General features: G+C 50.6%; 1 protein-coding gene across 2 annotated transcripts in view; it reads right to left on the reverse strand.

Moving 5' to 3' along the window:
- Positions 1 to 1,937: 1,937 nt before the first annotated feature.
- The window catches only part of SRRM4 (serine/arginine repetitive matrix 4), a 155,129-nt gene continuing 141,460 nt past the window's right edge, over positions 1,938 to 15,606 (reverse strand). For both annotated transcript variants that reach the window (XM_019753969.3, XM_074321011.2), the window contains 4 exons: positions 13,550 to 13,747; positions 10,794 to 10,904; positions 10,047 to 10,184; positions 1,938 to 8,321 (listed from right to left, as the gene is read on the reverse strand). In XM_019753969.3, the coding sequence (XP_019609528.3) occupies positions 8,033 to 8,321; positions 10,047 to 10,184; positions 10,794 to 10,904; positions 13,550 to 13,747 (736 nt within the window). In that variant the 3' untranslated portion in view covers positions 1,938 to 8,032. The remainder of the gene's footprint in view (positions 8,322 to 10,046; positions 10,185 to 10,793; positions 10,905 to 13,549; positions 13,748 to 15,606) is intronic.

A 15,606-nucleotide genomic window follows, 5' to 3' on the forward strand; every position in this document is an offset into this window, starting at 1 on the left:
CCATCTGGCCTGAAAGAGAGACATCCCCGGAAGCAGGTCTCTCTCCCCTGCGGCCAGGACCGTGGAGGCCGGGAGGGGGTGGGGCACCTGCTCAGAACAACCGCTAAAGAACACATGCCACCAATTCCTGTAACTGGGAGCCAGAGCAGGAGATAGAAGGGCCAACGCCTCCTCCGTGAGTCACTGAGGGATGACTGGTGTCACGGGAACAACCTGCTGGCAGACACGTTTCTTGGAAAAGGGCATCAACGGCCCTTGTAGAGGGCTAGCCCTGAGTTTTGGGGCTCATACCTTCAGAGCTGGAGGGGTGCAGCAGAAATGCCCTGGAGCCCCAGACCGAGGTTCAAATATCCACTAGCTATGTGGTCTTCTATGAGCCTCAACTCTCTGCTCTGTCAAATGGGAGGAACTAAATGGGGTTGTTATGAAAATGAAACAAGTGTATGAAGAGGGTTTGGCAGATGCTAATACATAAAAGATTATTATTATTATTATTATTATTATTATTATTATTGTATTATTACTATTCTTCATTGGTGAAGCCTCAGAAGGGGACATGGTTGTTGCATTACTCTATTTGGAAAGAAAATAATCTGTGTGTGTGTGTGTTGGGGGGGTGATAGTCATAATGGTCGATAGCACTGGATTTACCCCAGGGACATTATCTTGTCCCAGTGATTCCCAAGGGAGATTTCCAGAAGGGTAGGGTGCAAGGGCGGGGGGCGATAGTGGGAACCTGTTTTGTTGCATCTTTCTTCCTCAGCTGATAACCTACTCAGGTGTAGACAAAACTGTGTAGTAGACAAGGGTTGAAATCACCTATCCCTAGCCCTGGGGGTGGGGGTGAGGTGTGGGGTGCAGACACCTCCTCCTGTCTGGCCCCTGAGACGGTATATATTATCTCTGTGTGAGTGTGTGTGTGTGTGTGTGTGTGTGTGTGTGTGTGTAATAGTTCTGACTCACATAGTGTTTGGAAAAAAAAATGAGTTACAAATTTTTCAAAGTCAGATTTTTATCTAAACATTCAGGTTCTCTTGAGAAATTAGGAGATTGCTCTCCAACAGTGGTAGATGGGGCTCGCCCCGTACCCCACAGACCTAACCCCATCCTCATCCCTCACCTGCCTCCCGCAGGGGGTGCTTTCAGCCCCTGCTCTCCAGCGCAAGAATGTTTCAGCTGGGCACTGGGAACATCTCTGGAGGCCTCCACAGGGCCTTGCAGGGGCCCCCAAGTTCCATGTGGGCTATTTTTGGCCAGCCTCACGCCCCACTTCCAGAGCTCAGCGTCAACGTGGGCCATCGTAACCCTGCTCACTGACATTCCCTGAGTGCTTTCCACGCACCCATTTTTTAATTTGAATTTTTAGAGCCACCATTCCACGTTGTTCCCACGGCAGCCCAGGGGGGTAACTGTTGCTGTCCCCACGCACAGGTGAGCGAACCAAGCCCCACGCATCCTTGCTCAGTGTCCCACAACTAGTGATGGCAGGGTCTAGATTTACACCTCGTCTTCGGACTCCCCAATCCGAACCCTACGCTCTACGTCCTCTTGACCATCAAGGCCTTGGAGAAAAACAATTCTGCCGAGAGAACTGGTTGTTCGTCACGTAAGCTGGGGTGCTGTGGAGCAGAGCAGTGGGGCGTGGCGTCAGCCTGCCTAGATCCTGTCATCAACTCCTTGGTCTTGGCCGAGTAACTTTGCTTCTCTGGGCCTCTGTTTCCTTCTCTATAGGAAGGAGATCCTGATACCTACCTCATAGGGTTGTGGTGAAGACTAAGATAGTGCATGTAAAGTGCAGAGGAAAAGGCTTCCTAAGGCATCCGTGGAAACTGTGAGCGAGGTGACGACGGTGGCATGCGGCCCACGTGCTGTCTCCCTGCCGCCCTCCCCCTCCCTCTGCCTCTCCCCATAATGAACAGAGGACCCTGGGCCATGTATGAGAACACCATACCATGGGACCTTTTATTAGAACAGAGACATGTTTCGTACAGGCTGAAGGCTGAGAACCCTGGGAAGGTTCGCTTAGCTGTGACCATCAGAAATCAAACAAGCCATGGCTGACGTGTCACTGGGTAGAGGACAGGGTCCCCAGATGCAGGAGGATACACCCTTCTGGTGTGGCTGTTCCGGGCAGAGGCTGGCTGCAAAGGCTGAACTGGGCTGGTGGTGGGTCCCCTGGTTTGGGGTTTTCCAGATGGGAGTTCCAGCCCCCGATATGGAGAAATGGTCTTGGGGAGCACCAAGACCCCCAGGCTGATGTGGTAGGTTCTGCTAGGTCCTTGGCCATGACTGCTTGAGAAAACGGGACTGGGAGAGAAAAGGTACAGCACGAGCAGAGAAGTCCTCACAGCATAGCCCCAGCAAGAAACAGCTCCCAAGACAGTGTGGGGCAGGTTGTCAGACAGATCTGAGCTCAAGGGAGATTGGGCACGTCAGTCCCGCCTTCCAGGGCCTCAGTTTTCTCATCTGAGAAATGGCTATGTGACCTATGTCACTGCTTTGTTTGAACAATTGTGTAAAATACGGCCTGACACAATAAACAGTGGTGACACCCAGAGCACGGCAAAGCCATTCTGGTCTTTTCTTTGATGACTCTGGGTGGCTGGATTTGGAGAGAAGTTCAAGCTGAATATAGAGGGCTTTACCCCAGGCCACAGAGTTATCAAGGTGGTAGCACCTGGAGGGCCCCCTTATCTGACTGTAGGACTCAGCTGCTGTGACCTCACCCTGCAAATGAAGTCCATGCCATTTTTCATTTCCTTCCTTAGGAGACACTCTTTAATCTACAGGCAGGAGAGGACACATAGGACTATTTGTCTTGACAGTTGGAGCTCACTGGCCTTAGAGTTAGAACCTGCTCCCTCCACCCTGCCAAGAACACTTAGGCCAAACCCCATTCTACAGATGATAAAACTGAGGCCTGAGACCCCCTCCATTTCATCCAGACACACACACACACAGGCAAGAGACCCATAAAGGAATGCTGTTCCATTCTCTTTGACTCAGCTCATTAGAAGATGAGGCATAGCTTTTGTTGGCTAGAGAAAAAGGATTAAAATCTTCTTTCTCTCTCTCTCTTTTTTTTCCAAGAAGTTGTGACTTTTTAATAGAAGTTGGTTCGTGCACAGGCATTTTATTCCTCAATTAATTTCCATCTAAATGAGGTTTTCCCGGAGATAACCAGTGTTTTACTTCCATTTGAGCTTAATTTGTATGACTGAAGCCTCCGTTTCTGCCAATTCCAATTTGCTCGGTGATTCTAGCTCTCATTACCTGGGAGATGACGCCCCCGCTGCACACAGCTCTACCAGAGGCTGGGAGATGGGCCGATTTCCAACAGCAATTCAGGGGAAGTTCCTCTCCGCTCCCAATATCACCCAATAAATAGGAAATAAATTATTAAATAAGTAAGCCATGATCTGATGAGGGGGTCCCCATCATGGTATTTACAATGCAAAACAACCACCACTAAAAAAAAAACACAAAACCAAAATACAAAAATCAATAGCCATAGACAGGGGGAGAAGACAGCTCGCAGTCTCATTGGCTCAATGGTACAGAAGTGAGAAGGAAGAGGTGTCCAGAAAGCATTGCTTGATAACATTATAGCTAGCATAGTTCCTCAGCTGGACTCAGTTGGACAACACAGGAGGGGGCGTGTTTTGAGGAATTCTGTGGCGTTTTCTTTTTTTTTTTTTTTTTTGGTTGTTTTGTTTTATGAGACAAAATTTTATATTCAGCTGGAGAGGAAAGCAAGGCAAGATATTCATGGAAAAGAATACAGTGAAAGAAAAGATGGAAGTGAGACTTGAGAAGAAAAAAAAAGTACATTCAAATCTTTGGGAGCACCCCGAATTGTGGCTACTTCAAGCAAAGCCTTTTGGGAAGATGGGTCTGAGTAAATAGAAGTGATGGGGGTTCTCTAAGACTGAGACCCTTGTGTCTGTCAAACATCTTAATTTTGTTTTGCTTCTGAAAGACTGACTTTCCTTCAAAGAAAGGGAAGAAGTAGCGATAGGAATGCAGTCAAACCTGGAAGAGCTAGAATGTTCCTGGATGGAGGCTTTGAATTAGTTAGCTTTGGAATTCACATACTGCTTTCAGGGGTTAACTCTCATGAGTACTGCCTACAAATGTTTAAGGATATTTTCCTTTTTGCTCTACATCTCAATGAATTCACTCTGCCTTGGAAAAACTACCCAGGCCTCAAGTGAACATTTTGGATTGTATCTCCAAAACTCCTCCACTTCTCAAAGGTGGGATCTTTGGCCCAGAGAAAGGGAGCAATTTGCCCAGGTTCACTTATCCAGTGAATAGCCACAGCCGGAAGGTCAAAGGGCTGCGTGCAGCCACATCCCCCATTTTCCATATTGTATCTTAAACTTAACCCCCCCATGAGCAGGGGTCAGGTGGTCTGCTTCATTCCCTGGAAGCAAAAGGTACTGAGGGTGAAGTAGGCAAAGAAATAGCGATGCCAGGGGTTAAGGGTTCTGGTTAAGCGAGGTTGCCAGTGCCCTAACAAGAGTTTTCGTTCTGGAGGGAAAAATAAATTAAAAAAGGAAATCAGAGACGCACACCAAGTGAGAGGGAGAGGCAAGGGTTTCCCCCCAGGAGGCATTTATGCAGGCTTCCTGCAAAGTTTCCCCAGGCCAGGGGACTGATTCCCCCTGCTTGGGTTTGGGCGGGGTAAAGTCACATTGCCAGGGAAATAACATCTCACCAAACCTAAAGCTGGACCAGGCAATCTGGCCATTTCAAGGCAGTGAATAGTGACTTTGGAAAGAGCAGGTGTCGTCTCCAACCAGCAGCTGGAAGGCACTGCGAGTTGGTCAGAGGCAGGACTGGTAAAGGCCTCTGTCTGCGTCCTGGTTCCCAGGATGGGTTCCAAAATGACCTTCTTGCTGGGAATCTCTAGCTGCAACTTTTACCGTCTTCCCCCTAATTTCTGAAATACCTTGTTTTTTTCTCCTGATAGGACAACAAGAGATCACAGAAAAAGACTTTTGTTTTGGGTTTGTGTGTCTCTCTCAGGATGGCTGCTACCTCGTCACAAGGCAGCGTGTGTCCACTGCACAAGGAATAAAGCAGCATCTCGGGGGATGGGGAGAAATTAGCTACAGGCGTCAGAAGCTGGAGTAACTTACATGAAACCACGTAGGTATTCTCAGAAAAGCAAGTGAGTGATCCTGCCCACTAATGTATGCCCTGGAGTAAGAGTGAAATCAAGACGTGCATCTTCTCTTCCCTCTGTCACCTCAATTCTTGCCTTACTCTCATCATGTGAGCATCTCATGAACTCCAAGTGCGATCCCACCTGTTGAACCAGGTGTCATTTTTCAAGCACCACGGCCGCCGGAGCACAAGGCAGCTACTTCAATAAGTACTAATGGACGCTTCACCAGTCTCCCAACATCAGTCTCCCAAATGTGCGACAGCACATTTGTCTCCCACTGGGTGATTTGGACTCTGCAGCTTTTGCCTCATCAGCTTGCTTCAGACTCCACCCCCGACGTAAGCTGTGACTTGACTGTGTCAATTCAGTACTGAGCTCATCAGCTTCTCGGCTGTTTTCATTTTCCCGATACCTCCGTGAGGCAGCGGGTGAGCAGGGGGCTGAGGCAGAGGCCTGCACCTCACGGTGGGCGGAGAAATGAACCTTGGGGCCGAAGTGCTTCTGGGCCACTTCCAGGATGTCCCGGGCTGAGTAGAGCTTAGTGGGTCTTGCTTTCAGGGCCAAGGCCAAATCCCCTCCCACATCCGGCCTCTCAAACCCCATCCATAGAGACACCAGGGGAAAAAAGGAGAGAAGCACAAAAATAATGAGAAGTCCCCTCTCCTCCCCAAACACACAAACACTCACACACAACGTCTCCAAATAAATACATAAATAAATAAATACATAAATAAATAAATAGTTGAATACTGCTAATGGTAACTGAGAGATCATATAAATAAATAAATAAACACAAATAAATAAAATAAATAAAAGGTTTGCTAGCAGACCCAGGCAAAATGGTCCCCTAGAGTTGCTTGAACGAAGGCATCTGAGAGGCTCTTCGGCCTCTCACTGCTGTCCTGCTAAGGAGGTTCCATGGCTCCGGGAAGCCTCTGTTTCCATGAGGGGAGACTGGAGTCCATTCGGGGTGCCTGGGCGGGGGAGAGGGATATTTACAGTTGCTGTACATGCCCTCCCAGGGCACCTGCGCCTGTCCCCGGCACCTGCCATCCGGCCTTCTCTGGTGACAGCGTTGGCATCCAAAAGTCTTGGTGGGCAGGGCCCAGGTCTGCGCCAGACGGCATCATGGGAAGGCCTGGTCCTCCACTGTGGCAGGGGCCGCCTTGCTCCACTCTTCTGGTGGAGAAAGGACTTTTGGGTGGTTTCAGGGTAGTTTCTGGCCTGACAGACTGATAATGATGGGAAAGATTGGGGAGCGGAGGGTCACTGCTTCTAAGAAAAAGGAGTTTTTCCAAATGTTTTCCCTGGGGTGTGAGGGATAACGAACGTTTGGTCCCTGTTTCTCCAAAGCCCCAGTATCCAGAGCTGGCAACTGTCCCCACCTCACCGCCTTCCATGCCCTGTCCTGCTGCTGTTGCCACCACAAACTTGAAACTCACCCACAAGGTTCTGGAAAGCCAGTCAGCTGGTGAGGGGGATGCCCAAGAGTTTATTTTAGGGATCTTCTCCCTCACTCCCCTGTTCTCAGCGCCATCTGTGGATGAAGCAGCTGCTGGTATTTGTGTGTTAACAGATCAACTTACCCTCACCGCTCAACCCTTGCCAGGGGGAAGGTGGGGTGAGGGCAGAAAGGAAGGTGGGGCTTCCTTAGGCTGACAAGAAACCTTGGGAGTCCAGGCCACCGAGCATCCGAGACTCCCAGACTCTCTGGATTTGGGTCTTTCTCCTAAAACCTGAGCTACTGTGCCCCATCTTGGGAAAATTCCTGAGAGGCAAAGGGGGTGGCTTAGGCTGAGGGTGGGTAGGTGCTCGGCTACAATGGGTAGGATCCAGGGTGTGGCAGTCTGGGCAGTGGGGAGGGGGCAGATAGGCGCCAACCAGAGGGTAAGGCCAGACTGACTGGCGCTGGGGACTGGCAGCTGGCCACGGCACTGGGAATGTTCAGCAGATGGTCCCGTGGAATTAAGTTGATGCCAGCTAGTGAGGCTGAGGCAAACTTGGGAAGTGGGGCTGTAGACCAAGCTGTCCCGACTGTCCACTGTGTCCTTTCTCAGCGAGGTTGTAAGGTCCCCGTGAACAGCCAAGAGGCATTTGGTGTGTGCCACGTGATGACCTCTCCATTGCTAGAATCTACTGGGCTCCTTTTCCTGACCACGCTGAGATACTTGGGAGCAGCGGACTGACCTCTTCCTTTTTGTTTCTACATTCATGATCAGAAGACCCAACTACCAACTGAAACATCCGTGTCCCCTACTCATATACGTCCCCTCTTCTTGGACTTGAAGAGCCTGCTAGCCTTTGCTCTGGCCTGTCTGGGGAGGTGAAAGGCCTGACCTCCTCTCCTGGAACTGAATTGCCATTGGTCTCCTCTCACTACCTCCCCATCCCCATGGGGGGGGGGGGCGTCCATAAACGTGCAGCCATGAGCTTGAATGAGGGGAGAATGAGGGCAGGTGTGATGAATTACCACTGGCTTTCCATAGCATCCTGTGAGCAGTGGGTTAGCGGAACCGACTACATTTTCCTGGCCAGGCCCAAACTTTGGAGTCATGGACCCATTGCTTCTTACAAAACTTTGAGGTTTTTTGTGCCAACAGAGGGTGGTTCTCTCCATATGCCCCGGTCTGAGTTGAGCCCCAAGGTGGTGCTGGTGGAGGCTCCTACCTAGCAACTTGACGTAGAGGCCAAAGCCCCTGTACCCTCTTTTCCTCCTCCCCAGGAGAGCACGAAGGACAGGTCCAGGAGCCCTCAATGTCTGTCACCAAGGAGAAGGCAGGGTGGGCAGGAAGTGGAGGAGGCTGGCAGAGTTAAAGGGCCCCTCCCCCCCAGGCAGCGGGCTCAAGGGAGGGCCCTTGCTTAGCGCCTCGTGCTGGAGTAGCTGTCTGCTGAGCTGTAGCTTCGGCTCCGACTCCGGCTCCGGGAGCCCAGGCTGGGGCTGCGGGAGCTGGAGCTGCTGCTACTGCGGGTCCTGCTCCGGCTCCGGCTCCGGCTGCTGCGGCTGCGGCTCCGGCTGCGACTCCGGCTGCGGGAGTAGCTGCGGCTGGCGGAGCGGCTGCTGCTGCTGCTGTACCAAGAGGAGGTGCTGCTGAGGCCGCTGGACGAAGAGGGGCTGGGTCGGTAGTAGGGGATGGGGCGTTTCCGGGCGCTGCAGAGACCGGAAGGAGCATGCGTGAGGGCCAGACTCCTCCCAGCCTGGAGTCTGGGAGCGTCAGCCGTGTCCCAAGGGAAAGCAGTGTCCTTCCATTCCCCAGTCCCTTAGGAAAAAATTCTTCCCTTGCAGTTCTGAGAACATCAAGACGGTCTCAGCCTAGTGCTGACAAGTCTCAGAAAGCGATAATTTCACTTTTTAACGCAGCAAGCCTGGGGTTCAGAGCCTCCAGCTGGCAACAAATTCTACATCTAAACTTTCATGTAGTTTGGTTTTGTTATTTTTTTACTTTTACTAGAACCTTCTATTTATGGCAAGGGAGGCTGATTTTCCATTTACTGTAGTGTATCAAATTTCCTTTTGAAATAAATGTATTTCATTTATTTCATTTGTGCCAAAAAGGGGCAAATCTATTTAAAGAAAAGGAAACACTCGTACACGTAATACGCAGATGGGGCAAAAGCGGTGGGTGACTGAAGTTTGGGATACACTGAATGGGTTCATCAAGATGGACTGTTTGGGGTCCACCAAGGAAACCAGAGAGCCTTTTGGACACGCCCCTCTCTTTATCTCAGCCCTTCCCCAAGTAGGTCTCAATGACACGGTGGGTGTAGGAGTTCCTTCCTGTGTGCCAGGGAGAAGGTGACACCATTACCCCAACTTATTGTTTGGGGTTGTTCTTTTTCCTCCTCCAGGCCATCTCCAAGGAGGAGGCACTGGGCAGCCAGGACAACCACCCCCTCCTTCCTGTGGGTCTCTGGGCCTAGTGGCTGACCCTTGGAGGGTCAGGTGGAAAAGCCCAACCGATTGTCAAAGACAATTTTAGAGCAGCACTCAGCCATTCTCCCAGCTTTCAAGGCCTGAGAAATCTGTGTCCACTCAGACCTCATGTTTCTCTTCTAACACCTGACCAGTTACAGGAAACCTTGTCACCTAGTCTGACCATTCAGTCCTAAACAATGGCACCTGGTTCCAGCGTTCTGCACTTCTGTTTACAAAGTACATTCACATCTCTTCGTTTCCTTTCATTTTAGCCTCATACTCCTGGGGGTTATTTCCTCCAATATTTTGAAACCTCCAAATGAGGTTTTGGAGGTGAAGAGATTTTTCCTGTGCCTGGAAAGTGACACAACCAGGATTCCACTCCAAATCCAGCGCTCTCTCCTTTACCCACCTCCTCGTCCCTGTGGCACTTAAACAATCCTGTTTGCCCTCTGCACACTTGGTTCAGGGTTTAATTCCGGATGGTTCTAAGCCTGGAATATGAGCATGGAGGGCTAAAGGGGAAGGTCTGTCCACTGCCCGGCTCCACCCCAGACAAAAGCTCTGTCCAATGGCTTTGGCCCCCATTCCCCGCCGGACCGCACTCTCTTCCCCAGCCTGGCCTCCCGGGCCCCAGCTCCGGATCCAAACTCTGGCCACACCCCCTCAGCCACACACTGTTCCTCCGACTGGCCCCATCCCTTTCCCCTGGCCTCCCCACTAGCCCCTCCCCACCCTGCCCTAGGCCCCGCCTCCACTGCCCCGCCCCTTGCAGGCCCCGCAGGGTGGTCTGGTGTCCTGAGTTGGCCCCGAGGTGTTTCAATGAAAACATAATTTCAGTGGTTGCGAGTGGGGGGAAATCCAACCCCAGGAGGCATGGACGGAGCCTGAGGCCCGAACGCGTGGGAAGGGAGAGGGAGTGAGGGTGACGCTGGGCACCGCGCGTCCTCCCGGCCTCACCTGGTTATCCTCCTCGCCTCCAGGTGGCTCGGGGAGTCTCTCCGGCGCTTCCGCATGGGCGAGTAGGACCGACGTCTCCGACGCGCCCGCTCGCGCTCCCGTTGCTGCGAGTCCTCAGTGTACTTGGGGTCCCGCTCCCTGAAGGGGTGCGGGGGTTACCGGGGAGCTGGGGTTGGCCTGGCTTTACTGTGCGAGCGTGTGGGAGAGGGGCACTCACTTCCTCCCCTTGCCCACGGCCTCTACCCCACTGGGGCAGGAGGGGAGATGACGAGGCTGTGGAGATGAGTGCTTGGGGGAGCACCGTGGGGATGGGGCCAGGCGTGTGCAGGGGTGTCGGCCTTTGAGGGTGGGCATTACAGGGGTGCAGGGGTGATGTGATCGTTACGCGGGCCCTGGTGTGTAACAATACAGGGCTCTGAATATAGGGATGAGGGGAGTATGGGGTGTGTGAGGTGGGGATATGAATGCTAGGGTGTGGCCGTAGGAGCGTTTGGGGTGGGGGTACGTTAGGACACCAGGATGTATTTGAGGCCTCGTTGCCGCTCCAGCTAAAACAAAGGGAACTACAAGAATGTTGAACAATCATCCCGTTCCTACTACTCCCGCAGAGCTTGACCTGAGGGGATTAGGGGAGGGGCTTAGGGAGGCTCGGCTGAGGTGAGTCAGGGGGACCCGACCACAGCGGCTGATCAGGGCGGAGCGGAGGCCGGGGAGGCGGGGCCTAGTCCGTAGGGGTGGGACCCGTACCTGCTGGGGCTGTAGCGCGAGTAGCTGGGGCTGCGGCGGGACCGAGAGCTTCTGCTTGGCGGGCTCCTCTTGCCAGACTTAGAGGAGTAGCTGGGAGAGCGCGAGTAGGACCTGGAGGAGAGGAAATCGCCCTTGAGGAGCCTGCTGAGCGCTGCCAGGGGTGTCCCGGATGTCTAGCGTTTTATTCAGCTGGTCTCCAGGGTTTCTTCTTTGTGTCAGAAGGACCAGGCCCACACTGGAGAGTGAAATCCCCTCCCTTTCAGGTGTTTAATAATGATATCAACAACTTACTCCTTTCAGTTCTTACTATCCTGGCCACGTATTAGCTGTGTGACCTTGGGCAGGTGATTGCACTTCTCTGGGCCTCTATAAAATGGGGGTAATAATAGCAAGTACCCTATAGAACTGTAAACTAAATGAGTAAATTAGGGTAACTCACTTGGCATATTGGCACTTACTTAGCCAGCACACAGGAAATGTGAGCTATGACGTATCTGTATTATCACATTACATATTTTACTCTGTGCCAGACATTGAGCTAATGCTTTGTGTGCGTTATCTCATTTAACCCTCAGCACATCCTAGGGTTAGGGACTATTATCAGTCCTGTTGTATAGATGGGGAAACAGGCACAGGCAGGTGATGTAATTTGCTCAAGGTCACTCACCTGGTAAGGGATTTGAACCCAGGTCTGTTTGGCTACAAAGTGCTCTTGACTTCTGCTAGACTCTATTGTTGTGCATCCGAATTACTAAACCCCTATCCTACTTCCAGTCCTCCCCCCACCCTGCTAATGCCTCCCGCTTCTAGAGAACTACTGCCTTTGTTTCTTGACCAGTTTCCCAGGGACACCTGCCCTTCTTTCTCATCTCCCTCAAGTCAGGCTTTCAAATAACGTTCATTTCGTATATGCTGATTATGACCTACTAGTGGTGCCTGCCAATGAGAGGGATTGTATGGCTGTGTTTGTGTTCAGTGGGAAAGAGTGCTGCAATGGACTAGTGATATCAGCTGTGGTCACAGGAATGGGTAGTGACCCTCATTTTCTGCCTTTGCCAGCTTTCTTTCACAGAAACACTAATGGTTTCTTATCTATTCTTTCCAATTTGAAAAGAAGGCTTGCTATGTATGTCTTGCCTTCACCTAGATGTTCTTTAGTCCCTTCCTGCTGTCTTAGGCAATCAGAATAACCATGCCCTTTAAATACTGCTCTGGGACTCTGTTCTGACATGCTGCCCAGGGTGATGGAAGAAGTGTGGGTAAGGAATAGCTCCTCCAGTCTCAGTGCCCTGGGACAGTGTCCGACTAGGGCCCCTGGAACATTTGCTGTTGCCCACTTGCTTTTTGGCTATGCATTGAGAGACGTTATAAGAAAGAGTCAAGATGAAACATGCTTCTGGACACTCTGAAAGGACGCCAGGCATTTCTAGCCACTATTCCACATAATGTCCTTTTCCTGTGGAGCCATATGGGTCATTTTTCATAGACTTACAAATCAGAAATAACTGAAATTCTGAGCAACTCATTCAATTCTTTTTTGTTAATAAGATCACAATTAATGGAGCAATTTCCCTTTTTGCTTTTTCTGCCAGGGAGCTCAGAGTCACATTTGCAGCCCACCTCCATAAGCAACTATACAGAATGGACATGCCTTTGGGACTTCACCTTTCTCGTGACTTAAATTTCCTTTTAGTTCTGATTTGTTCTTTTATGTCACTCTATCATGTTGAACATTCCTATCAGCTGCCTTGTCTCCTTTTTTTTGAATGAACTGGTTTTGAAGTAACCAACTAAGTAAGCAACTATTTTTTAATGACATGATTGCAAAAGAGAAACAGTAGGACTGCTGTTGGGAATTTGTGTTTGTAGAGGGAAGCTGGACTCCAGGAAGCCATGAGTTAATTAGAATGGATGGAATCTTCCAATTCCTGAGGTCTTGTGTCTGTGCATTCTGCTACATTATTATTCCACATGAGAAAAATCAAGCAATTGCCAATTACTATTGTGACTGAGTGTTAGAATGCAAAAATAGGCACAATTCTTTTTCTTCTTCTTGTATCCTTGCCCCTTGAAATGTGACTTTCAATCTTCTCCCACTAAGAGGAGTACTCCTTGCATCTGGATTGGTCTTTGTAACTTGCTCTGGCTAATAGAATGGCAGAAGGGATGTCACGTCCATTCCAAGCCTTAAGCGGCCTTGCATACTACTCTGTCTCTTGCAACCCTGCCATCCCCATGTAAAGAAGCCCAGACAAGCCTGCTGGAGGAAGCAAGACCACTCGGAGTGCAGATGGGTCAGCTGTGGTCGTCCAAACCAGCCAGCCCCCAGCTGATGAAAAACACATGCACAAGCCCAAGAGAGAACAGAAGAACCATCTAGCCGAGCCCGGCCCAAATTGCTGAGCCATCAAATCAGGAATTAAATAAATACTTGTTTAAGGATGCGAAGTTTGTGGTAATATTTTAAGCAGCAGAATCGAACTGACACCCATGAGCTCATCTTTATGCTAAGAGCAACAATAATAACTAATATTTATTATGCTCCAAGGACTGCTCATTGTTACTGTTTTCATTTTGCTGATGAACCTGAGGCCCAGAGAGATAAACTGAGGACCAAGGCCACCAGCTAGGAAAGGGTAAATAGGCATTCAAATTCAAGTCTGTCCCGCACGCACGGTCAAAGGACATCTCTGGTTTACCTTAACAGCTTCCTAAGGAGGAAAGTGCTACAGAGCCAAGGTCAAAACCGCACTCACCTTTTCCCAGAGGAGGTGGATCGGCTCCGGGTGTACCTGGGGGAGGCCTTTGGGGAGCGGGAGGAGTGGCTGGAGGAGCGGGTGCTGGCATAGGAGGAGCTGCGGGAGCACCCTCTCATGGGAGAGCTCCGGGCTGTGGATGGGACCAAATCGGACTTCTTTACCTCGGCACATTCCAGACACGGTGACTGAAATCCTCTGGGCAGGGGAAAGGGGGAGAAAATCTGTTAGCACCAGTCAGCCTGATGGTCTGGGGGCATCTGGAGGCTGATCCTCACCTCCCTACCTTTGCCTAGGCTGTGGTGCTCTCCGAACCCTCTTTCCACCTTTCCCATCCTACCTCTGGGAAGACTTCCCCAGTCACAGGTTTAGGAGTAGAGGTAGAGTGGGACACATGCCACAGGGACACTTCAGAGTGGTTAGGTCATCGGGTAGGGGTGTGATGGTAAACACCATCAAATCACATGCTGAAAGAGTTATTCCCTTTCGAGTCTTTTCCAGTCCTTTATATTCCCACTCTGCCCAGAGCTGTGCTGGGCTCCCGTTGGGGTCTCAGTCAGGACATGTTCATTTGGATTGGGCCAAAGGTCAAGTTCAAATCATGTGAATGTGGTTTCAAGGCTCATCGTGACCCAGCCTCTGCTCACGCATCCAGGCTCAGGTCCTGGCACTTTCGTCGCTGGACTCCAGGCATAACAGACTACTCGCTCCTCCTGGAATATTCCCGTTCCTTCCCTCGTCTCCAGGCCTTAGAACAATCCCACTTCCTGGAACCCTCTTTCCTCCCCTCTTCACCTGACAACTCCTACTCATGGCTCGGGCTTTAGTTTGACGTCTCCTTTTCAGGGAAGCCTTCCCTGACACCCCCTAAGTTTGGTTGGGTGCCCCCAGCCCTTATACCTCCCCAATCCCTGTAAGACCTCACTTGGTCTCATAATTATCTCTTCCTCCTCCAGACACTGAGCAATTTGGGCACAGAACTCTCCAGAGGCTGTGTCCCAGCACCTAGGACAGAGACTGATATATATGTGTGTGTATATATCTATCATCAATAAATAGCTGTGGAATAAACATTTTGAGCCTTTTAGTGGCCCGGGCACTTCATAAGCGTGACCTCATTTAGTCCTCCCAACAACCTCCTGAAGCTGCCACTGTTATTATCCCCAGTTTACACAGAAGACTCAGAAGGGTTAGTTATTTGTTTAAGGGCACTCAGGTTCCCAAACCTGGATCTGTCCAGCTCTGAAGCCCATACCTCTGCCATGTCGCCAGCCCCCTACCTCACTGACAATGGGAGCTGAAGCCTCTCCCACTTAGCCTTCTGCTCAGAGCTGACATGACATAAATGCCATGGATTTAAAGATCATTTATATCTCAAAGTAAAAGGCTGGGTCTAAATTATTTAGTTTGGCTGTCCACGTAGATTAAGCTTTAGCTCCAGCTCTGGGGACAGATCTGTGTTTAAATACAGGTGTTGGCCCTCATGAACCGAGTTTCTCCACTATCTCAGCCTCAGTTTCCCCATCAGCTAAAAAGGGGTTATAATAGCACCTATTCCATAAAGGTTTTCTGAGGAGTTAAGGAAGATTATTCATGGAAAGCACGCGGCATAGTACCTAGCATTTTGTTAGGGCTCCAGAATTATTAGCTGCCATTATTATTGTTGTGGTTGTTATTCTCAGTTTTTCTTGCACCTTAGCAATATATCACTAGACACGTGTCCTCTCCTCCCATCTGGGAATGTCACTGCCTGTTCTCAGAGACACTGACATTTGCTGTGACCCAGCCCTGGCTCCCAGCAAAGCCTGGGTGTGAACTGAGACTAGGGATATCCTGAGGCAGACAAATCAGAGGCCAGGTCTATGTGCGGATGCCAAGCTGTTTGTCCAGGACTGAAGTGGCTACGTGTTGGGGACAAAGGGTGCTCTGTCCTTTGTCTGCTTCAATGCCAAGGCTTTGGCTATCTTTCGGAAACCTTGGCCACTGTGAACAAAAGCAGGCCCCCACCCCCAGGAGAAGGAAGACCCCATTGTTGGCATGGCAGAGTGCACCAGCAA

Source organism: Rhinolophus sinicus, chromosome 9, assembly GCF_057876585.1.
Source record: "Rhinolophus sinicus isolate RSI-liver-muscle chromosome 9, RSI-T2T, whole genome shotgun sequence".
NCBI classification, from domain to species: Eukaryota; Metazoa; Chordata; class Mammalia; order Chiroptera; family Rhinolophidae; genus Rhinolophus; species Rhinolophus sinicus.